Source organism: Daphnia pulex, chromosome 2 (assembly GCF_021134715.1).
Source record: "Daphnia pulex isolate KAP4 chromosome 2, ASM2113471v1".
In the NCBI taxonomy this organism is placed as follows: Eukaryota; Metazoa; Arthropoda; class Branchiopoda; order Diplostraca; family Daphniidae; genus Daphnia; species Daphnia pulex.
In genome coordinates, this window is record NC_060018.1 from 5,940,431 (window position 1) to 5,965,806 (window position 25,376).

A 25,376-nucleotide genomic window follows, 5' to 3' on the forward strand; every position below is an offset into this window, starting at 1 on the left:
GATTTGCCCCCAAACGGTGCGGAGAGTGCTGCTGCTTGTTTTGTGATTCTGGTACACCGCTCGAGTTTTTTCCACTTTATTTTTTTAACTTGATCATCTGAAGAAATTTTATTGAAATATACCACTCCATGGCCTCTTTCGATCCAGAATCAGCTCATAAAGCAGGTAAAAACCATATTTCATAAATTTAAATGTTTAGCTTTTTGTCAGATTTTGAAATCGATCGTTTGTAAAAAAATATAAAAAGAACAAAAATTAGAGGAGGGAGGGAGGGCTTCGTTTTGGGGTGCACTGGCCTTTGTAAGCCATTCTTCGTCTTCACATGCGAAACGCCGCTTAGGGGAGTTCGTTGTACGATTCGATGGAAGTCGTTTTATATGTTTTTCATAAGTATTAAGAGAGAAATTTTGATTTGACTATTGTGAAGTTTCGTTGTGTTTTGACTTGCCGAATCGATCAAGCGATTGAAACCGAGTGTTAAGACTTGAAAGAGCCGGTTGTGAATATGGCTTCACGTCATTTTGCAGGTGAAGACAGTGATGGTGGAGAAGGCGAAGAAGACGAGATTATCAAAGGAGGTGGTTATGAAGACGAAGATCAGTCCATGATGGATTCTGATGGCCTCGAAAAAGATGATGATGATGACTTTGACCCAGACACTGGTGGTGGAAAAAAGAAGAAAAAATCCAAAAAGCACAAGTCCCGCAATGAAGATAAGAAGAGCAAAAAGAAGAAAAAGAAGAAGAAAGTCGAAAGTGCTGAACCCAGTGAAGCAGAAGAAGAACAGCCTGTGGATGAGCCAGTTTCCAAAAAGAAAACTAAAGCTTCAAAAGCAGCACCTACTCAAAGTGCAGCAACTGCAGATTCTGGGATGCCGAGTGTTGAGGAAGTCTGTTCAACTTTTGGTCTGACTGATGTGGAGATTGATTATGAAAATGCCGAGTTTCAAAATCTTAACAATTACAAACTTTTCCAGCAACATGTTCGGCCATTGCTGCAAAAAGAAAACCCAAAAGTATGTTTTTGTTTCTCATTGTTTTTCAGTATATTTATAAATCTCTTCTTGTTGCTTAGGTCCCCATGTCAAAGCTAATGATGCTTGTTGCAGCAAAATGGAGAGAATTTTCAGCTACTATTCCTGAAGGCAATGATACACCTGCAGAAGAAGAAGCTGTTGAAGCTAGCTCGAGTCGGCCATTGCGTAGCTCTCGCAGTGCAGCGTCGGGCCGAGAAGAGCCCGAACTACCTGATGATGATGAAGATGATGACGATGAATTCGCTGAGAAAGGACGTAAAAAGCGTAGTAGAAAGCCGACTAAAGGTGGAAACACAAGTGCTGGCAAAAAAGGCAAAGTTCCCACCATCAAAATTAAGCTGGGCAAGCGCAAGAGAACTAGCTCAGATGATGTGAGTGCAGATGAAAAAGACTCCGACGCAGAATTCGAACAAATGTTGAAAGAAGCTGAAGAGGCTTCTAAGGTTGTGGAAGAATCTAAAGGTAAGATTCATATTTTATTTTATTCTTCAATAGTTGTCTTCATTACTCCATTCTAAAGTTGCAGCTCCAGCAGTTCCACGTAAGAAAGCTAAAACGAAAATCGGCGACAAAAACAAGAAGAAGAAAAAGACTAGGACAACGGCCAAATTTCCATCCGAAGAGGGTGATGGCTACGAAACAGATCATCAAGATTATTGCGAAGTCTGCCAACAAGGAGGAGAAATCATCTTGTGTGACACTTGCCCGAGAGCTTACCATTTAGTATGTTTCGACCCCGAATTGGAAGAAGCTCCAGAAGGCAGGTGGTCATGCCCACACTGCGAAGGAGAAGGTAAAACAACTAATAGCTGAAAAAATATATTGCCAAAGTTGATTATTAACATTTGAATTTGTCTAGGTATTACGGCTGCTACTATCACTGAAAAAGCTGGCAGGAACGCAGCGGATGATGACGAACACAGCGAGTTCTGTCGCATTTGTAAAGATGGTGGTGAGCTACTGTGTTGTGACTCCTGCACTTCTGCTTATCACACATTTTGCCTCAATCCACCATTGTCGGAAATTCCTGATGGTGATTGGAAGTGTCCTCGTTGCTCCGCAAAGACTTTGCCATACAAGGTGAGCAAGATTCTTACCTGGCGTTGGGTTGAAACCAAGGAGGAACCGGTAAAAGAAAAAGAAGAAGCACCTGACGCTAAAACTCGCAAGATCCCACCTCGTCTACGCGAATTTTTCGTCAAATGGCATGAAAAATCTTACTGGCACTGTTCGTGGATTGCCGAGCTTCAGTTGGAGGTGTTTCATGGAGCCATGTATCGTTACTACATCAGAAAAGTTGACATGGAAGAACCACCGAAATTGGACTGCGAAGAAGTGGACCTAGACGAAGCTCTTGAAGCTGAAGAAGAAGCAGCAGCAGCTCAGAAAGGAAGGAAAGGGAAAGAGAAGGAAAAAGAGAAAGAGAAGCCTGAAGGAGAGAAAGAAGTGGTCAACTCATCTCGAAAATGGCAAAAGAAGAGAATTGAAGGTTTCGAAGAAATGGACTTGGATAACCGATTTTATCGTTACGGAATCCGACCGGAATGGTTGGTCGTCCATCGCGTTATTAATCACCGTACGCTTCGTGACAATCGTACGCTTTATCTTGTTAAATGGAGAGAATTAAACTACGATATGGCTTCCTGGGAAGAGGAAGGTACCGAAGTCGAAATCCCTGGCCTTAAACGAGGAATCGAAGAGTACTTTGACCTGCGAGTTGCCTGTGGAGTGGATACTCCGGCGAAGAAAAAAAGTAAAGGGAAATCTCACAAGAAAGGCAAATCCAAGGAGGTAGCCGCTGAGGAAGAACGTGAAACACCACGCCGTTATAATCCTCCACCTGAGAAGCCAATTAGCAACTTAAGCCGGAAATGGGAACGCCAACCTGAATATATTGATGCATCAGGAATGGCATTGCACCCTTACCAGATGGAAGGATTGAACTGGTTGCGCTACTCGTGGGGCCAAGGCACCGATACGATTCTTGCCGATGAAATGGGTCTGGGAAAAACTATTCAGACCATCACGTTTCTTTATTCTTTGTACAAGGAAGGACACTGTCGTGGACCTTTTTTGGTAGCAGTACCTCTGTCGACCATCATCAATTGGGAACGAGAATTTGAAACATGGGCCCCCGACTTTTACGTCGTAACTTACGTTGGAGACAAAGACTCACGAGTTGTCATTCGCGAGCACGAACTTTCGTTTGAAGAAGGTGCCGTCCGGGGAGGCAACAAAGCTTGCAAAATTCGGACGAATTCCGTCAAGTTCCATGTTCTTTTGACCAGCTACGAATTGGTATCGATCGACGCTGCTCTCTTGAACTCAATCGAATGGGCTGTTTTAGTCGTCGACGAAGCTCATCGCTTGAAAAACAATCAGTCCAAATTTTTCCGCATCCTCAACAGCTATAATCTTCGCTACAAACTTCTTCTGACTGGAACGCCGTTGCAAAACAATTTAGAGGAGTTGTTTCACTTGCTCAATTTTCTGTGCCCAGATAAATTTAACGATCTGTTGGCCTTCACAAACGAGTTTGCTGATCTAGCAAAGGAAGAGCAAGTGAAACGCCTGCACGATATGCTCGGCCCGCACATGTTGCGTCGTCTTAAAGCCGACGTCTTGAAGAACATGCCAACGAAATCCGAATTCATCGTTCGAGTTGAATTGTCGCCTATGCAGAAGAAGTACTACAAGTATGTTCTGACACGTAACTTTGAAGCCCTCAATTCCCGATCTGGCGGTCAACAAGTCTCGTTGCTCAACATTATGATGGACTTGAAGAAGTGTTGCAACCATCCATACCTTTTCCCAGTTGCATCTCAAGAAGCACCTTGTTTACAAAATGGCATGTACGAGACCACCGCTTTGGTGAAAGCCTCAGGAAAGCTTGTCTTGCTCTCAAAAATGCTTCGAGTATTGAAAGAACAGGGGCATCGTGTCCTCATTTTCTCACAGATGACAAAAATGTTGGACATTTTAGAAGACTTTCTAGAGGGAGAGCAGTACAAATATGAGCGCATTGATGGTGGAATTACCGGTACTTTGCGTCAGGATGCCATCGATCGCTTCAATGCTCCCGGAGCCCCGCAGTTTGTGTTTTTGCTGTCCACACGAGCAGGTGGTCTGGGTATTAACTTGGCGACGGCTGATACTGTCGTAATCTACGATTCCGATTGGAATCCCCACAACGATATTCAGGCTTTTTCACGAGCCCATCGTATTGGACAAGCCAACAAGGTACTGATAATAGTTCTTTAGTTTAAAAATGTCATTTCATTATTTTGTTTTGTATTTAGGTCATGATCTATCGATTCGTTACTCGTAATTCAGTCGAAGAAAGAGTAACACAGGTGGCAAAGAAGAAGATGATGTTGACTCATTTGGTCGTCCGCCCTGGAATGGGAGCCAAGGGAACATTTTCCAAACAAGAACTTGATGATATCCTTAGGTTTGGTACGGAAGAACTTTTCAAAGAAGAAGAAGGCAAGGAGGATGAAGCCATCCATTATGACGATGAAGCCATCAATCAGCTAGTTGATCGCTCAAATGAGGGCATAGAGCAAAAAGAGAGTTGGGCCAACGATTACTTATCCTCTTTCAAGGTGGCATCCTACGTCACGAAAGAAGGAGATGATGAAGAGGATCAGGATACTGAAATTATTAAGCAAGAAGCAGAAAATACCGACCCTGCTTACTGGGAGAAGCTTCTCCGTCATCACTACGAACAACAACAAGAGGATCTTGCTAGATCTCTTGGTAAAGGAAAGCGTGTACGAAAACAGGTGACTATTTTTCAGCCATTTAAATGACACGTTTCCTTTACGTAATTTTTTTTTCTTGGAACGTTAGGTTAACTACAATGACGGTGTTGAGGGACGTGACGATACTTCTTGGCAAGAAAACGTATCGGACTACAACTCTGATTTTTCGGGAGCATCCGACGATGATAAAGAAGATGATGACTTTGATGATCGGGGAGATGAGCCTGGCCGTGGTCGCCGCCGCAAAGGCACCGAGCGTCGCGATGAAAAAGATCGTCCTTTACCTCCTCTTCTTGCCAGAGTTGGTGGCAACATGGAGGTAAATTGCTAACTTTTTTCATGTCTTTTTGTAAATGCCCATTCAAAAGTTTAAAAAATACGGTGGCGTTGAAGGACCACAGCTGCCGAGGTATTTTGAGGGCTACAGAAAATAATTTGGCGAGATCATGGAGTGTTTTATTTGAGTTGTAATTGACGCTAAAGGCTCTCGCCTTCATTTTATCATGATTTGCTAATTTTTTTGTGATCATGCCGTTAAACTTTTTTTTTAAATATTAGGTCTTGGGGTTCAATGCTCGACAACGCAAAGCTTTCTTGAATGCTGTCATGCGCTACGGAATGCCTCCTCAAGATGCTTTCAACACTCAATGGCAAGTGTCTTTTCATATTCAGATAATTAGCCATATTAACGTTGTTATTGTGATAGGTTGGTACGTGATTTGCGGGGCAAGTCTGAACGCAATTTCAAGGCTTACGTTTCACTCTTCATGCGTCATCTTTGTGAGCCTGGTGCTGATAATGCCGAAACTTTTGCTGACGGAGTACCACGAGAGGGACTAAACCGACAACACGTTTTGACGCGAATCGGTGTCATGTCACTGATTCGCAAAAAGGTGCATGAATTCGAACATATTAACGGACTTTACAGTATGCCTGAAGTTGCGGCTCGGGCTGCTGAGCTGGTCGCTGCCAAGGACAAAGCCATTGAAGATAAAGTAACAACTTCTCAGGCTCCATCGGGCGAAAGCAGTTCTGCTACCCCGGCCGTCTCAGCGCCATCTACAGCTTGTCCATCTCCTACTACAACCACGAATGAAGAAACCAAGAAAAGAGACGGAGAAGACAAAGCAGAGGCAGATGATAAAAAGGAGGTCGATATTAAGAAAGAAAACGATGAGAAATCAAATCACGTAGACGAAAAGGAAAAGAAAGAGGAGGAAAAATCTAAATCAGAACCTTCCGAAACTATGGAAGTTGATGAAGAAAATTCGAAGACCATCAAAGTGGAAGATGAAAGCAAAAAGGAGATCAAGAGCGAGGAAAAGGCCAAAAAAGAGACCAAGGCTGAAGAAAAAATTGATTCTTCCGAAGTGGAGGTGGAAAAAATCGTCTCTGTGAAAGAAGAAAAGTCAGCAGAAGAAAAAGCCAAGGATAAAGAACTTGCTAAAGAAGAGCGTAGCAAGCGTAAATTCATGTTTAACATAGCAGATGGAGGCTTCACCGAACTTCACACCTTGTGGCAGAACGAAGAAAAAGCAGCTGTTCCAGGCAGAGAGTACGAAATTTGGCATCGGCGCCATGACTATTGGCTCTTAGCCGGCATCGTTACACACGGTTATGGGAGATGGCAAGATATTCAGAACGACGTTCGTTATGCCATTATCAACGAACCCTTCAAGATGGACGTCGGTAAAGGCAATTTCTTGGAAATAAAAAATAAGTTTTTGGCCCGACGCTTCAAGCTATTAGAACAGGCTTTGGTTATTGAAGAGCAATTGCGAAGAGCAGCCTACCTCAATTTGACGCAGGATTCAACCCATCCTGCCATGGCACTTAATGCTCGCTTCGCCGAAGTGGAATGCCTGGCCGAATCCCATCAACATCTCTCTAAGGAAAGTCTTGCAGGTAAAAATGGTTTTTCTGTTCAAATTTCCACCTGTGACTTTTTTCTACCGAATTTTTGTTTTTTTCTTCTTAGGTAACAAGCCAGCCAACGCGGTATTGCATAAGGTTCTGAATCAATTGGAAGAGCTTCTCTCGGACATGAAATCCGATGTGTCGCGTCTACCTGCTACTTTGGCTAGAATTCCACCTGTAGCGCAACGTCTTCAGATGTCCGAACGATCAATTTTGTCTCGTCTCGCTACCTCTGCAAGCCAACAAGCCGCCCAACAGCAAGCACAAGCTGCTTTTGGGAACCACTTTCCACCTGGCTTGACGGGCGGTCAGATGCCTTTCACTGGGCTAAATCTGGCCAATTTCCGGCCACAGTTTACTCTCCCCGGTCAGACTCCGACATCCAATTTGGCAATGACTGCAGCTGCTGCCGCCGCTGCTGCGGCAGCCGCAGCCGGCGTCCCTCAGGCAGCGTTCCCTGGAACTTCTCCTCCTGGCTCTGATAGCAAATAGACATTTCTTCAGATAGCTTTTTTTTATAGTATAACTTGCATAACACACTTTCTCACTTCACCTCCCCCTCCCCCTTTTTCTTCCATTTTTCATTAAGGAGTTAATTGGCTGCTCAAAACATTCCTGCCCTCTACCCTGACGACTGTGCTGTCTTTTTCTGCTCGATACCTCCCTCCCTCCCTCCCAACGTCTTTTGATTTGATTCTCGTAATCGCCGCTTCTTTCACTGTATTTATGACTATAATTCTCTTCATTAAATTTTTTTTCTAATTTTGCCATTGTGTCCGGACTCATTCAAACCATGTTCTCTGTTTCACATGATTGTTCCATTTGTGTTGGCAAAGCGTTGACTTCCTTGAATGATAACCTTCATATCTGCGGATCGTAAGAATAAAACTAATAATGAACCTTCAACTTTAATTGTCTTTGTAGGAACAGGATGAAGTGTTGTTTAAATCCACACACAAACAAACAAATATTGCCTTACGTTGCTGTTGTTCATTTCAGGAAACTCGTGGCTCTACTGGGTTATGTGATTGTGATACAAGGAATTCAAATATCCGTCAGATTTCCTGCGCAGTCGGTATTCTTGGAAAATCAGGTGTAATCAGTATGTAAAACAAGAAAGTATTATTACGTATATGATTTCCCTTTTTAGTTTTTGAAGATCAACTCATTTCCGAATGTGTGGTTTGTAAACAATGGAAACACGAGAATCTTAAATCGCAGGTAACGTCAAATCTTTCGTATCACAGGATGTATTGTGTGACAGTGAGTTCGTTTCTTCATGAGCAGAGATTATAATACTGCCTAGAAGGGTGCCGGACATTCAGGCCAGCAAGGAAGCAAGGTTGATGATCGTGGCCGGCAGGCCGCCATTGCCCACATTCGTGATGTGATGGCCCACGTTCGAGTGTATAAGTGAACGTCGGCTAAGGTTCACGTATAATTTAAAGAACTCGAGGGTTAGTGTAGTTTTTTTTTTTAAAACTAACCCTCAAATTCTTCAAAAATTATGAAATAATTCACGGGTCATCGTGAAGGGCAATGGATAATAATGGTGCAATTTTTTTAAAATTGCACCATTATTATTGCACCACCTAAAAGAACATTCGCAAATCCCGTGTGGGCCGTGTTTGTGAAGCACGTAATCAGTAGGGAAACGGGGAAAATACCTAAAAAACATTCTCCAATTCTATTGACCTGCGCCCTAGCGGCAAGCTCAAGTATCGCCTAGAGAGAGTTATAGGGGATTTCCGTCTTTACTCTTTACAGTCTTTAGTCTTTACATTCGTAGTCTGTGGTCAGAGTAAACGTGAAAGTCGTGCAACCCACCGTCAACTATTTTGTTCAAACTCATTGTATTCTACTGTGTAATCAAAATGATACAGGTGAAAACCAACACTAGCTTTATTTCATGCTAAAACATATACTCTTCTCATGTTTTATTAGGATTAATCTTAATTATCGGCTGTTTTGGTTTTATTTACAGGTTTCTAAATTGGCATGACTGACTATATGAGAAGTTATGTCCTTCCAAGAAAAGGACTTACAGTCAACAAGATTTCTTATTTGCTAACCCGTTGGCTGCTACCCATGAATCTCCCTATTTGTCAACAACAAACAAAGAGGTTAAATATTGCGATCATGCTATCATCATTGTAAGTTGTGTTTACATTGAATTTAGAGAAGTTGTCATACTAATAGCAATTTTAACGATTGTTTGGTTTCTTATTTAGATGTTGCCTATAAGACCAAATGTGGGGCATATGGTTATCCCTCCAAAATAAGGCAATCACACGTTCAATGCGGATCATTCACTTTGTCATTGAACTTGACTCATTCCATCTTCTGGATTGCTTAGGAAAGCTGATTGGTGTTATTCTGTGTAACTTCATTGTCATGTCACTGAATTTAAATTTTGTTTACATTTTGTTTAGCTTGATTTAGCCATTTAGGTAATGACCGAGAAGATGCGGCCTACATGAACATCATTTAGGCGACCAGCATCATTCGACTACCCAACCGGCTTCTACTACCCTGCTCTCAACACAGCATGGAGTTTTACTCTTAGATTTTTGGCTGTTCGCGATGTGTGATGGCGTTTCCTTGGACGAGATGATGATTTTGGCGAGAAAAATATTGCGTGAGTATATACTTAAAACTGTTTAATTATTCTTTTACTTCTTTTTTAAATGTTTTTTTTTTTTTTCATTTACAGCAACCTGAAGGTTCCTAAATTTGCATGACAGACTTTATGAAAAGTAATGTTCTTTCAAGAAAGTCAACAAGGTCCCTTTTTGCTAACCCAATGGCTGCTACCCTTGAATCTCCCTATTTAGCTCCTTACACAGTCCCTCTTGATTTGAGGTATTGCTTTTTGTCGCTACAATCTTCTTTGAATATTATTGTCATCCAAATAAATGTTCATTCTGCTTACAGGGTGATCCTTCGCTACTGATCATGGACTCCATTGGTGAAACTGAAAACCGACGAGAGAATGCTGTAATCCAAGACTGATAAATTGTGTGCTGATTTAAACAAGTTGCGACTGGAGAACCACCTGCAGGTCGAGGGTCTATGAGAAAGGTAACCGATTAATTATTTTTAATGTGCTTATCATGTAAACATACAACATGTAGTAGTGGAGATTTTCATATGAATTATTATTATTACAGATTCCTACCGTCAAAGAAACCAAACAAACCCAAGGTCGCCGTGTACGACTTACTGAACATTTCATACCAACTCTTCCTCTGTTACTCGGGAAATATATGACTGATCCCGAACAAGTTGCAAACCTCTTGTCAATCCCTCAATACTTAATATGGAAATCTATACTACCTCACGTCAAGAGAAGGTGAGTTCGTTTGATTTATGATATTGTTTTCAAAAGGCTGAGATACTTAACTTCTCAAATTTCAGAGTCTAGATTCGTTATTGCGCTTGATCCAGAATATAGTGGAAAGGCACACCACAACAGAAGTGTTGGAAGGCTGCGCTCAAGCGCTGGAATATCTTTGTAATGAAGATTACGCCATATCTTCTCGATGTGATTTAACAAGGAACACTTTAATTGATCGTATCGTTAAGAAATGCGAACAAGATTATGAAAATTATGTAACACTGATGGCTGGCGTAAGAATTTATTTAGTTTGCAATTTTTTTTCCTCGTCTTATATACTTATTCATGTGTTTTTATAGGACGACGAGCCCAACAAGGATTCGGTGTTTACGCTGGTATTGGGTTTGAAAAAAATTGCCTTATTCTCGTCACATCACAATCTTGGGACATGGAATTTGTGGGATGTTTAACGGAATTCAAGAAACTTTAAACCTAAATCGGTCAATGCCACTTGAAGTATCTAGTGATTTTCTTGGTTTTATTTCCGCAAAATATTATGCAGTTATTTTTTTAGGCTATAAAATATTGCATTTCTGCTTGCCATTCTGCTGTTTTATGGGAGCTTCTGCAATTCAAAAACTGTTCTGGACAAGGAACGTCTGCCGCTCAACAACAGAAACAATTAAGAGATCATTTGGACGCGTACATGTCTTTGATGACTGAGCTTATCACTTCGAACGTTGCTGATTTTAGAGAAGAGGTTGGTATTGTTAGTGAAAAATTCTTGTCATTCCACGCGTATTTATAATTTTGTTTTTTAGGCATACGTGTCTGTAGGGGATTTGCTTATATGTTTTAGCAAGCGACTAAAAGACAATCCTCAGTTAAAACCGCTTGTTTACGAGCCTGATCGTGACCTACAACAAATTCTGGAAAATTTCATTCAGACTTATGTATTTGTTGAAGAAGAAGAAGATGTAGACGAGGAAGGCGACGAACATAAAAAAATTGAAAAATTGCACAATCGCCGGAACTATTTATCGGTTTTCTGCAAACTCGTGGCTTGCAACGTCTTGCCTGTAAAAGCTGCGGCAGGTGTTATTAGACACTATGTCAAGTATTACGATGATTACGGTGACATCATTAAGACATTATTGGGAAAAATTCGAAACATCAACAAAATTACCAGTGCAAAAACTATGGTTCTTAGTCTCTCATTGCTGTGTCACGATCTAACAAGGGATGGTGGAAGTCGTATTGATCGGCAGTCAGAAGAATTTCTTAGTGTCAAGGTATGAAACAAATTTAAACCTTACTGACAGCATTACTTTTCACGCAAATATTTATAATGAAATAATAATAATTGTAATAAATTTGTCCGTAGGAATTGGCCAAAGAAATGGCCATGTCATTTGGACTCGATACGGTGAAAAATCGCGAAGCTATCACCGCCCTTCATAGAGACGGAATTATTTTTGCCAAATCCACTCGAGAATCCAAATAATCAAATTGGCCCTCTTCCTAATTTAGCGTTTCTTGAAATTTGTGGCGAGTTTTCAAACAAACTGTTAAAACAAGACAAAAAGGTGGTTTTACAGTTTTTGGACCGAATGCTGATCATGGGTAGGCTTTCACCTCGTCGAGAATGGGAACCTATCTTGTTCTACCGGAATTCCTTGGTTCATGGCGAAACTGATCCACCTCCGCATTCTGTCAGGAGCGCTAACAGACGACGTCGTCGCGATACAGGTATTTTATGGAATTTCTTAGAAGCTTTCTCTTGTGCATAATTTCAAATTAACCTTCGTTCTATCATGTACCATTTTCAGTTTGTATTTTCTAAATTGTCGATAGAGTTGGCGTAATTACTTACGTCTTTTGTTCCGTTCCTAAGGTTCATTACCTTAATGTTAATGTGGGACACATTTTTTTTTCACTTAATTGCCATCCATATAAACCCTACAACAGAACCTAGTTTTTGGAATATAGCGGGAATTCAGGGTCAAATATGATGAATATTTTCATAGTTGACCGTTGTGTCTCATCTGTTCCTGGTGACCGCATGTAATTGATTTACTGACGAGATTTCAATTTGTTCGCAGGTGGAGACGACGGTGAAATCGCTGATAAGTGATAACGATGATGGATCAGATCACGAATTTGCCGAGGGTGGGTAATGTTACCCGGTTTGACTTCAGCATTTGAGTCTTGTGAATGAATGAAGTGAATTCGTAGTAACATAACATGTACGTGTAAAAGTTTCATTTCATTTTTTGATAAATTTCCAGTGTTAACGCATCTTATCTGCGATGATTCTAGGAAATGTTAGTTTTTATTAACGTTTGGTGAGGTGCTTTGTTATTTATCCTTTTGGCTACTGAACTGCGACATGTAAATTTCCATTTTAACAATGGATCCTGCTGTTAGATTACGTACGATCGCACTTGTAGGATTCTCTAGGATAAATAAACACAGTTGACAGTTGTGACGGTTGTGAATTGATTGCTGTCTCGTTTGTCTGCTAAATTAAAAAACAAACAAAATGTGTTCATTCAAAAAGAAAGATTTATCACGGGTTAGGTAAAGTGCAGAATGACAGGAATAAAGCTAAAAGGGTGATACAGGTGATTATTAAAACAATCAGATGCCCAGTCCCTATTGTGTGAGGATCACATGAGCCTGGAACATGCTGTTGTTGTGAGACAGGGTAGTGTTTCACCATCCGTTGTGATTGATCTTACATTTGCTGTTGCCTTGTAGTATGTAACCTAGTAGAATGCCACAGTGAATAGAAACACATTCTGAATAACGGCAGGTTTACCCTACCAACTAGGTGTTTATCCTTTCAGCAATCCACTGTCCAAGCACTGTTGCCTAGGTGCTGAAACGTCGGGATCACTTGCAGGCAAGGTACATGAACGGATAGTACATGAACGGATATCACCGCCTTGAGTGCCTTTTCCTCAGTGTAGAAGTTGAACTGGCGTCTATTATCACCCTGAGGATTTCGTCTGTTGTGATGTGTCATGCTGCGTGGTGGCTTTTTGGTGAAATTTGACAGGGTAAATATTACGTGAGTATGAAAATTATTTGTTACCTTTGTTTGTTAGTTCTTTCAATTTAGTGTCTGAGCTAGAGCGGACATTGTTTTCATGTTACTTTTTAAACGTTTCTTCTTTCTGACGTTAGACGGCATGGTCTTTGATAATTTTTTACCTGTCAGAATCTTACTTTGCACCTATCTGAAGAAATTTCTCGCTACTACTACAAAGAACTTTTTTGTGATAACTGTCAGTTTCTATTTCAGGAACAAAGCTCACTTGTTAGATTTTTAATAATATGTATTTTTTTTCTACTTCCGGTTTTCTCATTTTAGTCAGTAGTTCAGTAAATATTCATTCGACGCACAAAATAACCACATATTCGTGATCCTCGTCAAATTTGTGGTAAAGTTCATGTTTTGTTTTGTACGTTTTCGTACTTCCGGTTTTGAGAATTTTCCTGAACTATAGTTCAGGAAAATTCTCGATTTTGGCCAAAATCTGGATTTAGTTTAAATTACATCTAATCGACCCCAAATTTCACGTAGATCACGAATATTTGGTTTATTTGGTCGGCAGCTCAATGGTTGAGGCGCTATCGCTTACTTCCGGTATACTTCCGGAAAATTTGCATAAAACTAGCAAGTGAGCTTTGTTCTCTGCACAATTCTAAAGACTCCTTGCCAGCTAAAGCAAACAGAAAAGGTCTTTTTGATTTACTTTTGTGACTTTTGTGACTATCTAAAGCCGGTCCTTTAGATAGTGAGTTTTGGACGTGTCTAATAGATGGCGTGAAGGAATATTGTGTTGTCAAATGGCATGGACTACTTAAGCTAGAGGACGGGTCTCTTCGTCAATTCCTATGTCGGCTACCATTTTTTTTTTGTTACTGAAATCAATAGAGCTTTAGAAATGAGCTATAGTTTATTAAATTATCCCTATGCGGCAAATATTTAATTTCGATGATATTCTAATTAGAAATTGACGGAGGTGCTCGTTGGTTGTCGCCGCCTAGCGGTGATTGTTGGTTGACCACTCTGTGATTCTCTGGTTTTGGTTTGGTTTGGTATGATTAGGTGCGTCTGCTATCTGTGATTCTCTGGTGATTCTATGGATTCTGTTTGTTTTCTTTCTAAAAACCATGGAAGAGTTTAGAATTCTTGGCGCTAGGTGGAGACAACCAACGAGCACCTCTCCCGTTCCCCTCAAAATTTAAGCGCAAATATCTTTTTTTTTAATATCTTCACAAGAAAGGAGCTTTGGAGACTTAGAATAGCTTTTTAAATCTCTATCGATTGACCCTTCTTCAAAAATTATGATTAAAAATCCACCCGACAAGCTATAACACGGCGGGATAGGACGAGAGACCCGTCCTCTAGCTTAAGTAGTCCATGCAAATGGCTTATGGCGTCTCGTCTAAATCTATCTTCAGCTACAGCCTACAGCTATTTTCTTCGAAAGTTACAAATGGACACATAGGTTAATTCGAGTAATTTCGTTTGTAACTTGTCGGTTATGTGTTCTATTCCGTGTTCGTGTTGGATAACCTTAGTGTTTCTCACCAACTTACAGGAGGAAACGTAGCCTACCGTTGACTATTTTGTTCAAAATGTGCCATCGAAATGACACAGGTAACTACCAACACTAGCTTTATTACAGTATTGTTGAAAAACATACAATCTTCTCATCTTTTATTAGGATTCATTATAATTATCTGCTGTAAGAATTGGACTTGCTAGATCACCCCATCACGGACAAATCTCTCATTCCATCTTCTAGAGAACCTTGGCTAACTGTTTGGTGGTTTCAAGTGTAAGTTCACTTGTCATGTCAAGGAACTTTCTTTGTTGCAGTTCAAAGTTTTGATCTGCACTCACGTCTATGGTTATAAGACGATTTCAACTGCAGTATACTGATTACTGTTTAATTATTCTTTTAGATAGTTTATTTTCATAGTTTTCAAGTACATTGATGACACAAATTATTAACAGGGTGACTTAATTTTCTTATTTTTTATTTACAGGTTTGAAACTATAGGTTTCTAAATTTGCATGACAGACTTTAAGTAAAGTCATGTTGAAGAAAAAGGACTGACTGACAGTCAACAATGTACACTACCTTGTTTGGTAACCTGTTGGCTGCTTCCCTTGAATCTCCCTTTTTACTTTCTTAAGCTTGATTTGAGGTATTGCTTTCTGTCGCTCAAATATTGTTGAAAAATTATTCTCAAACTAATAAATATTCATTCTGTCTACAGGGTAACTCCTTCGCTACTTATCATGGATTTCATCCATTGGTGATGCTATAATTCAAGAGAATGCTGTCATTCAAGACTGAAAAGTTGTGTAGTTGTTAGATAAAACAAGTGCATGTCTGGGCTCCCTTCTTCTTTGGCCCCATTTCCCTAACTAACCACTAACCAACGCCCGCCGGTGGTCACTCACCCGCTGTGAAACCAGGAGGAGGGGAGGGCTCTGGTCGAACGGGGACTTGGAAGGCGCATGATCCGACGAAAACTTTTAGAGGGTCATGAGTCTAACCCGGAAGCCTAGTATGACTAATCGCTCCCCAGTAAAACTTGCCTCGCACTCTTCTCTCCTCTTCCATTTCCAGGTAATCTCCCTGGATCTACGCCGACACTGCATGTGCGAGTTTTAGCAAGCAATCCGCCACCCAATTTGACAAAAAGTGATAGTTTCTTTTTACGGAAATTTCGTCAGACGGTTACAAAATTTCTAATTCAACAATCTGATGTAGAAATTTGCATCTAGTCTACTGGTGCAAATTGCGATTCTTTAAGCTTGATTATTTAGGAGATGTGTTAAAAAACCCACAATTGCTTTTAACGCATCACCTAAATTAATCAGGCTTACAGAATCGCAATTTGCACCAGTAGACTAGATGCAAATTTCTACATCAGATTGTTGAATTAGAAATTTTGTAACCGTCTGACGAAATTTCCGTGAAAACAAACCATCACTTTTTGTCAAATTGGGTGGCGGATTGCTTGCTAAAAAGCCTCGCACAAAAAAAATTGTCTCGAACCGGACGCTCTGTTTAATGAATTATTTATTTTGTAAGTGTTCCAGAATAAAAATGAGGTTTATGTATTACATAGTTGGTTTATTTATTCAACAATAATATTTACATATTATAGATATTTGACATTTGTGGGGAAATGGGGGTTTAAGAAATGGGTGTTGGTGGAAGTTATGGGGTTTAAGGAATGGATGTTGGTGGAAGATATGGGGCTTAAGGAATGGATGTTGGTGGAAGTTATGGGGTTTGAGGAATATATGTGGTTATATAGGTAGGTATATGGATGTGATAGACAAAGGATTTTATGTCAACCTTATTAAAACAAACCACGACTTCTTCTAGCTAATGAAAATCAATTGCCCCCCTCCCCCCAATCTCCTCTTCGCTGGTTTCATGTTTATTATTGTTCAACGTAAAAATTCCCCGTATTACTATTTTTTCATTCTCAACATATAAACGGTTAACTTCATAGACGCAAATATCAATTAAAACTGGATGTAACTTTTGTGCACAACACCAGCAGTCCGGCACCAAGGAACAGCAACAGCATAACTCGATGCAAAAAAACTTTCACCAGTATAGGCTGCAACAACATGCATATTGGACAGCAACATCACTGCTACGTAAACATAAACCTATGACCAAAATGAAATTAATGTTTGATCATTGGAAATTTTGTATAAAATAAAAAAAAAATCACTTCAAATGGAGTTCACCCAAATATTCTATGGCAAAACTATCTGATAACTATAGTTTAAACAAAAATTTACATGAAACTAGATTACTCATTTAATTCATTTGAAATTTGTAGTGCTCTGCAGCGAAACAAAAACATTCTTCTACAGATCTGCCTATCTTTTTAACCAATTCCCCTTAAACAATCCATAACTCAATTTACATACGATCAAAGGAAAGAGCTGTTGATATGATGAAATCCCCAAATGTTAAAATTAAACAAAGTAAGCAATTATAGTAGTCCAAGCATGATACTTCCCAAGTTAGAACTTATAATTTTTATCAAATTACCATTTCAAGGAGTCTTCTTGCAGTTCTACTAGATGTCCAACATTTCGGCAACCACAATGCAGCATGATCCAGCGTCAACTCCAGAAGACTTGAAGCATGGGACTCTCCCACACTCCAGGACAACATCAGCACCAAAGACTGCATGCAACAGCTCAATTTAATCACACCTTTCACTGGATGACTGCAACCAATCCATGCGCACATTAGACTGCAACAAAGAAGCGCAGACTTCACCTGGCTATTGAAAAACAAAAACAAGTTACTAACAAGGAACAGAATCTCATGTGACATAACAAAACAACAGAAGTAGTTAAACTATACAATCTCTCAGAATTATCTTGATACATCTTACAAAGGAATTTGTAGTTGTCAAGTATTACAACTTGAAAATAACAAATGTAATCCACATTTCCATAATGGTCTTAACTCATAATTGCAACAGAGAAGCAAAGGGGTCTACTCTCTAGTCATTAACTAAATCTGTAGCGATCAACTATCAGTTGAATACAAAATAAAAAATAAAAAAAACAAAACCAAACAAAAAACACAACAAAACACAACATACAAAATACAAAAAAAAACAAAAAAAAAACACAAGATTTCCCAAGTTACAACCAATAATATCAATCAAATTACCAATTCAAGAAGTTTTCCTGCAGTCACACTTGGGATAGCACCAGCTCGATAAACTGCATGCAGAAGCTGCAACTCAACCATGACTCGATCACACCTTTCACAAGCTGGCTGCAATAAAACCACATTAATGATACTACAGCCATGAAGCTCAGACTTTGTCGTGTTCTAAATTTCTGCAACAGTTTAGCAAAGGGATCTCCAATCTTCCGACCTGAAAATCAACTAATAAAAGTAAAACCTATTGCATTATTGCAGGGAGATTGATCAAAAAAATAACTTTACTAGCTCCGAAGTGTTTCTGCACCAGATGAGACGTACAGCTAACAATGGCCGACATTTCGACAAAATGGACAGCACAGCAGTTTCGACCCACGTCATCACATTTGGCCAAGTGAAATTATATGCCAGACTACCTGTAAATTCAGACAGAGACGTCAAAGATTAATTAAATTTAAGAAATCCAAACTAGCATTACCAATTACATTTAATGGCTAAAAATGTAGATCGACACCAATAGACTTGGAAGACACTTTCATGTCAGCGTCTCGGAACAAATGGCAAATATTTCTTCCTCACGAAGACACTCGCGCCACCTGGCGGATGGGGGGACAATCCGCCGTTATGGCGACCGTAGAACTCCACCGACAATAGAACCCCAATATTTAAAATAATTTTAAAAATTTCTTTGTATGCGACAGTAGAACTCCAAAGACATAAGATGATAAGAACTTATTTTTTAAATATTATTTTAAAAAAACCGACAATAGAACTCCAGTGCCCGACAGTAGAACTCCACTACGCGACAATAGAACTCCAATAAATTCTTTAATTATTTTCATGTTCGACAGTAGAACTCTATTGAATTTTAAATATTTTAAATGTGACTAGGGGCCTATGACTATGGGCCTATGGCAGAGAAAATTTCCGTGTTTTGGGGCAGGAAAAGGGAATTTTTGTAATTAGTTCTATATTATTTGACCGCTAGATGGCGTTGTGGCGAAACGTTTTTTTTTTTTTTAACATTTTTTTTGTGACCCTTTCGGCGTGCCATAGTGACTTACGCCATCTATAGGAGAATTTCGTATTAGAAGGCCAGCGGGAATTCAGCCGACGCAATATTTTGACGTTAATTGTGAGACTTCGAGAATCGAGATAGCCTCTACGTGGCACTAAAAATAAAAATGGATTTCACGGTAAAATAATGTTGTTATCAAACTCGTTTGGATTCTGATTAATTTACTTCTTTCAAATTGTTTTTGATAGAACAAAGCAAATGATGCCGAAGCTCTACTGCAATTCCAAGGTGATTATTTTGAATTTAATATGTGTTTACACTACATTACTTGAAAAGATTTGTTCTCATTCCAATGGATAATAATTTGTGTTATGTCAATTTATACTACAATATGGCAGATTTTGGAATGGGAAGTACAGCTACAGGAAAACCACCTCCGTATGAGCAAACCCACAACTTCACCGATTATCCCTCATCTCATGTTGACATTGATGAGGTAAATACTTAAATATTTATATGTTTTAGTTGTTTGTTACTTGGGAAATAATGATTAGGTTCCACCTGCCAAGAGGAGTCGTAAATCCATTGAACATCCAATTGCCATTTTGAGCTTTGCAACCATGAACCCGATTCCTGTTGTTAATGTCTGGGTAGCAAAAATTGTTGAAAAAAAGGCTACACAGGCTCTTGTGAGAGGCCTGAGTGAAATTCAACCTTCTTTGCATCATTTGAAGCTAGTAAAAAATCAGGGAGGAGAATTAAAAATTATTATTGGTTTAGCGGAAAATTCAGCTGTGGAGTGCAAACAAAAACTATTCTCTCAAGGTTTGAAGTTAGAAGGATTAGACTTGTTAGAAAACTGGGAAGAGATCGAAGTTTCCAAATTTCTTCCACAAACAAGGTCTCAATATGATATGGCTAGCAAACTCTGGCCATGTAATTTTCATGAGGACAAAACCATTGAGAGGCTTCTAACAGGTAGCTGGTTCAGTTCCCAACAACTTGAAATGAAATTTAAATGGATGCAGCTCAGTTTAGCTATCAGTCACCTACCAGACAACGTGTTTACGTGGTATGAGAATTGCGGAGTTAAATTAGCTGAAGATTTGTTTAACGGGAGCAATCAAGTTGATCGCTCCACTAGCGCCTGCATGGGACCATCGATGGGTGTAGTAGTGGTTAACCCTTCTGGAGATGCCGTTATTGCTGCCGCTTCGGTGCGGAAGGCTTTACATCCCCTTCATCATGCTGTAATGATTGCTGTCGACCTTGTGGCTAGAAGTCAAGGAGGTGGAGCTTTACCTTTAACCGAGGGATTAAATGTTAAAGAAGAGTCCATTATTGAGCCGAATTCTTATTTGTGTACAGATTGCGAAATTTATCTGACCCATGAGCCATGCATCATGTGTTGCATGTCTCTTCTCCATTCACGAGCAAAAACTGTATTTTTTATCGAAAACTGTTCAGGGGGAGGGTTGGTTTCCGAAGCGCGACTTCACACCTTGCCAACAATCAATCACCGTTTCCAAGTTTTCAAAGGCTTAGGACCTGTCTAATTTTTATGTGTAAAAAAAATGTGACCCAATAAATTAGACCTTTTGCTTCAAAATGTTTTTCTGTATTTTGTCTCTTTGAATCCCTTTGTATAGTTTACATTAATTAATTTATTCTATCTAAAACAGGATCAAACTCAAGGCCCAACCCAAACGGCCCAAAGCTCTCAAGATAATGGCCCTTCTATGCTAACGTTTGCTTACTACCAGAGATACTTTGACGTCGATACGCCACAAGTGAAGGAACGATTGATATGGTCTTTCGTCCCCCGTCCGTCACGGGATACACTCACGCATTACATTCGACCGTCGCCCGATCTATACGGTATCTTCTAGCTAGTGACGCCTCTAATCGCCCCTAATATTTTTAATTGCTATGCTGATTGCCAGGTCCTCTTTGGATTTGTGTTACTCTGGTATTCTGCGTAGCGATTATGGGAAATATTGCAGATTATTTACATTCGGGTGGAGAGGGTCAACATTGGAGATACGACTTTCGCAAAGGTGAGAATGTTGTTGTTTGAGCACAACGAAGAATTTCGACTGCTGCCTTAAACTAAAGATTAAGATGTCGGGTGCTAAACAACTTGATCTTATTTACTTTTTCTTCTCTTACGTAAATCAGTCTCTATCTCGGCATCGACAATCTTCAGTTACGCTCTGCTCTTACCATTAGTCTTGTGGCTTCTCTTGTGGTGGCGCCGGAAAGAAGGTGATCAATCCCCACTTGGTTTCATCGAGATTGTTTCTCTATACGGCTACTCATTGGCCATCTATATCCCGATATCGGTAGGTTTACTTCGATAATATATTAAGTACACGCTGTAATATTTACCCTTACCTTCCTTAGGTTCTGCTGACGATTCCTTTCCCTTTCATTCAATGGACATTGGTGATTGTTGGAGCAGCGCTATCCGGTTCGGTGTTGGTTTTCTCTTTATGGCCTCCACTCAGTGCCAGCCAGCGAGGAATTGCCGTCATTATTCTCTCTGCTGTTTTGGCATTCCATTTCTTATTAGCCGCCGGTCTTCAGCTTTATTTTTTTCGCTATTCCAATGATGTAGTCATAGTTTCCAACAGTGGTGGAACATCACATGGTCATTTAAGGGCTGTTGACTCTTCAACACTCGATAAAGTTACAGAACTACAGCCCCTGAGTTTAATTCGTGCCGTTGAGGATTATTCGCCATCTGACACCACCAATGCAGAAACTACCGTTGCGAAAACCACTACAATTGGCGTGGATTTCCCAGCTACTGCAATTATTAACAATACTAAAACTGAGCAAGAAATTATTAAATCTATCCACATCAAAAATACTACTAGCGATTTTGCACCCAACCAAACAATATCTAAATTGTTAACCAAGATATTGGAAGAAAGCACAACTGTAGCTTAAACTTACTATAATTTTGTGTTCCAAAAACGTTTTTTTCTAATTATATTGGGCGAAGTATAATAATTACGTAACTTACTTGTTCATTGAATTACAACTCCATACATGAAATGTCGTCGTACTTTGTATTGTCACATACAAGGCAGCACTGAAATGATAGAAAGAAGTCGCAACTTCGGACAAGTTGAATCAAGCTGAAGCGCATCGCAACATCCACTCTTTTGCCTGGCCACTGTTTAGTTTATCGCCTAGTAGGTTGGATAAGAAAATATCGGCGAGTGATTTAACTCCGGGTAGAGGTCCTACTAGCCATTTACGTCCGTCAGGATGACCCAGTTGATTTTGAATTCGCCGTATCAACATCAAGAACTTGGAATCGCCAGACTGAATGCAACCTTCCCATGTATCCAACCAATCGTCGATCTGTGAGCAAATGCTTGAATCAAAATTTTCATACATTGCACAATCTGTCCAGGATTCAAGAATGCGGGCCAGTAGACGAGCGATGGCGGCTTCACCGTGGATATCTCCGTTAGGCCGATTGACAATCTTGACGATGGGATGGCGTCCTATTGGCTTCCAAATCCAAGTAAGATTGCATTGGTTGTCAATTCGACTGCCATCTGATACAGTCAAGTTCGGCCATTGCATCAAATCGGTTGGACAAGCACTTGCCAAAGATGAATGCTGATGAACGGTCACTATGGTACGGGCATCTCCTCGAGCTACCAGGAGTCTCACCAAGGTTTGAATTGATCGTGGTGGATATTTCGGATCAGCCTCTATGACAAGAGTTAATTTTTCTTCAGTAGTTTTGCCTTGTCTTTTTAACTTCTTCACTTCAGTTTCAATGCCACGTAGTCGAGTCATGATCGAATCCATGCGATTCTCCAAGTCCTGCAAATCGTCTGTTTCCTTCATTTCAGAACCACGGTGTCTGGAAGGGAAAAACAAGTTTTGCTTGTAAGGATACCTTATAAAAATCAATAACTTTTAACTTGAATCAACAAAACCAAATAGTTTAAAATGAAAGCTGTGTTTCACTTGAGAAAACTTATTATGAAATGTTAAGGTATTTAAAAACAAATAAAATAAACAAACATATGACATGGTGGATGTAAGTTACTTGTCCAGTCGGCAGAGAGGGTTGTCTGCTACCATCTGTATGTTCACTTTAGGGCCCACCAAATCCCGAATGTTATCGTAGCCATATTTAATCATCGTCGGCCTAAATAATATATGAGTACATTTTAGTTAGATTCAATACACAAAGTTATATTAGCAGTATTTTAGTACCTCTCTAAACTAAGACCCCATGCCAGAACTGAAACGTCTTCAGGAAGTCCCATTGGTAACAACATTTCCGGTCGGAATATTCCAGAATTTCCGATCTAAATATGTTTGTGAAATTTTTTAAAACAATGGTAACAAGTACACGGAAAAGTTCACTACCTCAACCCATTTTTTAAGGCCAGGATGATAACTAAAAATTTCCATGCTGGGCTCAGTGTACGGATTGTAGGCAGGTTTAAACCGCAGCTTTTCAATACCCAGTTTGCGAAAGAATTCATACAAGACTCCTTAAATTTGAAAAAGATGAAATGAGTTGCAAAAGTGCCGATACAAAAAAAAAACTCGCACCTATTAGATTCCCCAGTGTCAGGCCATAATCTGCAATGACTCCCTCGATTTGATGAAATTCAGCTAAATGTGTAGCATCAAGCGTTTCATTTCGGAAAACACGGTCAATGCTGAAGTATTTCGCCGGTTTGAAACCACCCTGCACAATGGGGACAAAAGTTAATTAAGATTTCAAATTTTGATGTTTTGAAGGATGCTGACTTTTCACTCATACTATACCTCAGCAAGGGCGTAAAGCATCCTCGCACTAACGGCAGTGGTATGGGTTCGAAGAAGATTTTTTTGCGCTTCTTCTATTTTCCAATCATATCCATAACCCTGACTACCATAACCTCCATGGCTGTGTACTTTTTTCACACGCTCCATGTAATCGACAGGGATATTTGTTGCTGTTGACGGGTCTAAAAGATTTAAAATTTCCAATTACAGAAACTTAACAAAGTAACTAGGTAAATTAAGTAAAGTACCAGAAAGGAAGAAGGTGTCGTGAGCATCTCGTGCAGGATGTTGCTGAGGTTGGAAAAGGGCATCAAAATTCCAGAAGGAACTTTCAACAAAATTATTTGTGGGCATTTCAGTAAATCTGATTTGACCAAATTCAGATTAATAATTGAATTTGATTTCTAAATATTTTTAACTAGGAACATACCCCATCTCCAAAAATATTTGTCGAAATTCTGCTCGTACTTTCATTAAGGGATGCAAATGTCCTCGCGGAATTGGAGTCCCAAGAGCATTCAAATTGTATGCTTTGAACTCCTTTGTTTTCCATGAACCGGAAGCGATCATTTCAGGCGTAAGATCAGTCTCTTGTTTAGTGACACTTGTACTGAATGATGGGCCAGGTTTCATCAGATAACTCTTGATAATTCTGTAACAACAAAGATTGGTAATAAACAGGATTTTGGGGAGACAAAATTTTATAATACTAACATTTCTTGGATAAGTTTTCTTTTTTTGTACTCAGTTCTCAATTCATTGGTGAGTGTGTCTTTTCCAGTGGCAAGTTCTTTAAGATGTTCCTGAACCTTATCTTGAATAGAAGTTACTTTTTTAATGAATTTGGGAGCTCCAGAACTCTTGTCAACGACAATCCAACCAAGTGACATGGCTTTACTGAAACCAACTTTGGCCATATCTTTTGTGAATTTAGAATTCACTTCAGTAACTTTAGCCTAGTGAATTACAAAAATGGCAAAATGTTTCTGACATTTAATGATTAAATTCAAAATACCACAATTTCTGCTTGTGTACTTCCAGCAGGTGGGATAGCATTGAAAACTTGAGCTTCGTGACTACCATCTTTAGCCACCTGTTTTCCTTCTTCAGTGAGATCCCATAGCGCAGAGCTCTGAAGATCAGCTTCAATTACCTGGGAACCAAATTAAATAAAAAATTGTTGTTTGTTTTCCCATTTTTTAGGTAAGCTACATGTACTGCATTTTAATCTATTGTAGTGGTAAAATATAATACACAAGCTTAGTTAAATATAATGTAACATAAAATGTACACTCACTTCTCCAAGACAAAGAAGGCTTTTCACGGTACCAACGATCTTTTGGTGATCTTCATTCCAAAGCTCAGCTAGTTTAAGTGAACTGGCAGTCCCATTTTCTTCCAAATACTTCAAAACCTTCTCACCGTGAGCAGTCGCCATATTTCACTTCAGGGAAAAGTATAAGACTTAAGTCTTTAGTTTTGAGTCTTCTAATAAGACTTTAGTCACGGTGCGTAAACCAAACGACGGACTATTCCAAACCTAACTAGCCAGAAATATCTGACGTAATTATTTTAGAGGACTAAAAGAGCCGTAAGAGCGTGACGTTACAACAGGAAGAAAATTCGTCTGCTTCCTGCATTGACAACGTGTGTTGTTTGTGAATAATGCGAAGTTCGGAAAGTGGCAGGAGCGCAAGTTTAAAATTAAAAAAATAACAAGTTTTTACGAAAATAGTTTTATCCATTTCAAATTTAG

The 25,376-nt window shown here is 39.6% G+C and overlaps 4 protein-coding genes and 3 long non-coding RNA genes across 13 annotated transcripts; 4 read left to right on the top strand and 3 right to left on the bottom strand.

Moving 5' to 3' along the window:
- The first annotated feature begins 25 nt into the window (after positions 1 to 25).
- On the top strand, positions 26 to 7,623 carry LOC124203133 (chromodomain-helicase-DNA-binding protein Mi-2 homolog). Of its 3 annotated transcripts, none has more exons than XM_046599735.1 (10): positions 26 to 165; positions 528 to 1,015; positions 1,075 to 1,498; positions 1,557 to 1,829; positions 1,896 to 4,276; positions 4,336 to 4,821; positions 4,889 to 5,119; positions 5,359 to 5,450; positions 5,507 to 6,705; positions 6,779 to 7,623. In XM_046599735.1, exons 1-10 carry the CDS (start codon positions 129 to 131, stop codon positions 7,207 to 7,209), a joined length of 6,042 nt encoding a protein of 2,013 aa, XP_046455691.1. In that variant the 5' UTR covers positions 26 to 128; the 3' UTR covers positions 7,210 to 7,623. The 3 variants fall into 3 exon arrangements, with proteins under 3 accessions (XP_046455691.1, XP_046455702.1, XP_046455713.1); XM_046599746.1 differs by having other exon boundaries at positions 1,563 to 1,829; XM_046599757.1 differs by lacking the exon at positions 26 to 165 and having other exon boundaries at positions 289 to 1,015; positions 1,563 to 1,829.
- Positions 7,003 to 25,298, bottom strand: LOC124203160 (phenylalanine--tRNA ligase alpha subunit A-like). 3 transcript variants are annotated; one of them, XM_046599825.1, is made up of 13 exons: positions 24,918 to 25,244; positions 24,636 to 24,773; positions 24,335 to 24,576; positions 24,051 to 24,272; positions 23,869 to 23,984; positions 23,621 to 23,802; positions 23,402 to 23,540; positions 23,213 to 23,340; positions 23,057 to 23,151; positions 22,887 to 22,988; positions 21,994 to 22,697; positions 17,898 to 17,900; positions 7,003 to 7,075 (listed from the first exon to the last, which is right to left on the bottom strand). In XM_046599825.1, exons 1-13 carry the CDS (start codon positions 25,056 to 25,058, stop codon positions 7,026 to 7,028), a joined length of 2,262 nt encoding a protein of 753 aa, XP_046455781.1. In that variant the 5' UTR covers positions 25,059 to 25,244; the 3' UTR covers positions 7,003 to 7,025. The 3 variants fall into 3 exon arrangements, with proteins under 3 accessions (XP_046455781.1, XP_046455787.1, XP_046455796.1); XM_046599831.1 differs by lacking the exons at positions 7,003 to 7,075; positions 17,898 to 17,900 and having other exon boundaries at positions 21,872 to 22,697; positions 24,918 to 25,298; XM_046599840.1 differs by lacking the exons at positions 7,003 to 7,075; positions 17,898 to 17,900 and having other exon boundaries at positions 22,591 to 22,697; positions 22,862 to 22,988; positions 24,918 to 25,253.
- LOC124203230 (cohesin subunit SA-2-like) lies at positions 9,533 to 12,538 on the top strand. 2 transcript variants are annotated; one of them, XM_046599938.1, is made up of 9 exons: positions 9,533 to 9,579; positions 9,652 to 9,798; positions 9,888 to 10,069; positions 10,135 to 10,347; positions 10,414 to 10,570; positions 10,629 to 10,814; positions 10,876 to 11,346; positions 11,439 to 11,803; positions 12,157 to 12,538. In XM_046599938.1, exons 5-8 carry the CDS (start codon positions 10,517 to 10,519, stop codon positions 11,556 to 11,558), a joined length of 831 nt encoding a protein of 276 aa, XP_046455894.1. In that variant the 5' UTR covers positions 9,533 to 9,579; positions 9,652 to 9,798; positions 9,888 to 10,069; positions 10,135 to 10,347; positions 10,414 to 10,516; the 3' UTR covers positions 11,559 to 11,803; positions 12,157 to 12,538. The 2 variants fall into 2 exon arrangements, with proteins under 2 accessions (XP_046455894.1, XP_046455902.1); XM_046599946.1 differs by lacking the exon at positions 9,533 to 9,579 and having other exon boundaries at positions 12,157 to 12,300; positions 12,374 to 12,538.
- LOC124203271 lies at positions 12,602 to 13,415 on the bottom strand. Its single transcript, XR_006878484.1, has 2 exons — positions 12,881 to 13,415; positions 12,602 to 12,822 (listed from the first exon to the last, which is right to left on the bottom strand). It is a non-coding gene; the product is annotated as an uncharacterized LOC124203271 (long non-coding RNA).
- Positions 14,848 to 15,412, top strand: LOC124203281. The gene is made up of 3 exons (XR_006878486.1): positions 14,848 to 14,907; positions 15,119 to 15,280; positions 15,353 to 15,412. It is a non-coding gene; the product is annotated as an uncharacterized LOC124203281 (long non-coding RNA).
- On the bottom strand, positions 17,924 to 18,457 carry LOC124203277. The gene is made up of 3 exons (XR_006878485.1): positions 18,272 to 18,457; positions 18,079 to 18,209; positions 17,924 to 18,018 (listed from the first exon to the last, which is right to left on the bottom strand). It is a non-coding gene; the product is annotated as an uncharacterized LOC124203277 (long non-coding RNA).
- Positions 18,855 to 21,871, top strand: LOC124203216 (protein YIPF1-like). Of its 2 annotated transcripts, XM_046599929.1 has the most exons (8): positions 18,855 to 18,989; positions 19,060 to 19,099; positions 19,210 to 19,307; positions 19,366 to 20,173; positions 20,507 to 20,689; positions 20,755 to 20,868; positions 20,990 to 21,153; positions 21,215 to 21,871. In XM_046599929.1, the coding sequence occupies exons 1-8, from the start codon at positions 18,978 to 18,980 to the stop codon at positions 21,761 to 21,763; spliced, it is 1,968 nt and encodes a 655-aa protein (XP_046455885.1). In that variant the 5' UTR covers positions 18,855 to 18,977; the 3' UTR covers positions 21,764 to 21,871. The 2 variants fall into 2 exon arrangements, with proteins under 2 accessions (XP_046455885.1, XP_046455875.1); XM_046599919.1 differs by lacking the exon at positions 19,366 to 20,173 and having other exon boundaries at positions 20,494 to 20,689.
- Positions 25,299 to 25,376: the final 78 nt, after the last annotated feature.

What these genes read in the sequence shown, in the direction of transcription:
- LOC124203133 (XM_046599735.1), top strand. Translation starts at nt 129, where the DNA reads ATGGCCTCTTTCGATCCAGAATCAGCTCATAAAGCAG. An exon ending in GGTTGTGGAAGAATCTAAAG is followed by an intron (nt 1,499 to 1,556) that starts GTAAGATTCATA and finishes TCCATTCTAAAG; the next exon opens with TTGCAGCTCCAGCAGTTCCA. An exon ending in CTCTAAGGAAAGTCTTGCAG is followed by an intron (nt 6,706 to 6,778) that starts GTAAAAATGGTT and finishes TTTTCTTCTTAG; the next exon opens with GTAACAAGCCAGCCAACGCG.
- LOC124203230 (XM_046599938.1), top strand. Translation starts at nt 10,517, where the DNA reads ATGTTTAACGGAATTCAAGAAACTTTAAACCTAAATCGGTCAATGCCA. An exon ending in TTGCTGATTTTAGAGAAGAG is followed by an intron (nt 10,815 to 10,875) that starts GTTGGTATTGTT and finishes TTTGTTTTTTAG; the next exon opens with GCATACGTGTCTGTAGGGGA. An exon ending in AAGAATTTCTTAGTGTCAAG is followed by an intron (nt 11,347 to 11,438) that starts GTATGAAACAAA and finishes ATTTGTCCGTAG; the next exon opens with GAATTGGCCAAAGAAATGGC.
- LOC124203216 (XM_046599929.1), top strand. An exon ending in CTCATGTTGACATTGATGAG is followed by an intron (nt 19,308 to 19,365) that starts GTAAATACTTAA and finishes AATAATGATTAG; the next exon opens with GTTCCACCTGCCAAGAGGAG. An exon ending in TGAGCCGAATTCTTATTTGT is followed by an intron (nt 20,174 to 20,506) that starts GTACAGATTGCG and finishes ATCAAACTCAAG; the next exon opens with GCCCAACCCAAACGGCCCAA.
- LOC124203160 (XM_046599825.1), bottom strand. Translation starts at nt 25,058, where the DNA reads ATGGCGACTGCTCACGGTGAGAAGGTTTTGAAGTATTTGGAAGAAAAT. An exon ending in GCCTTCTTTGTCTTGGAGAA is followed by an intron (nt 24,774 to 24,917) that starts GTGAGTGTACAT and finishes TTTGGTTCCCAG; the next exon opens with GTAATTGAAGCTGATCTTCA. An exon ending in GCCTTAAAAAATGGGTTGAG is followed by an intron (nt 23,152 to 23,212) that starts GTAGTGAACTTT and finishes AAACATATTTAG; the next exon opens with ATCGGAAATTCTGGAATATT.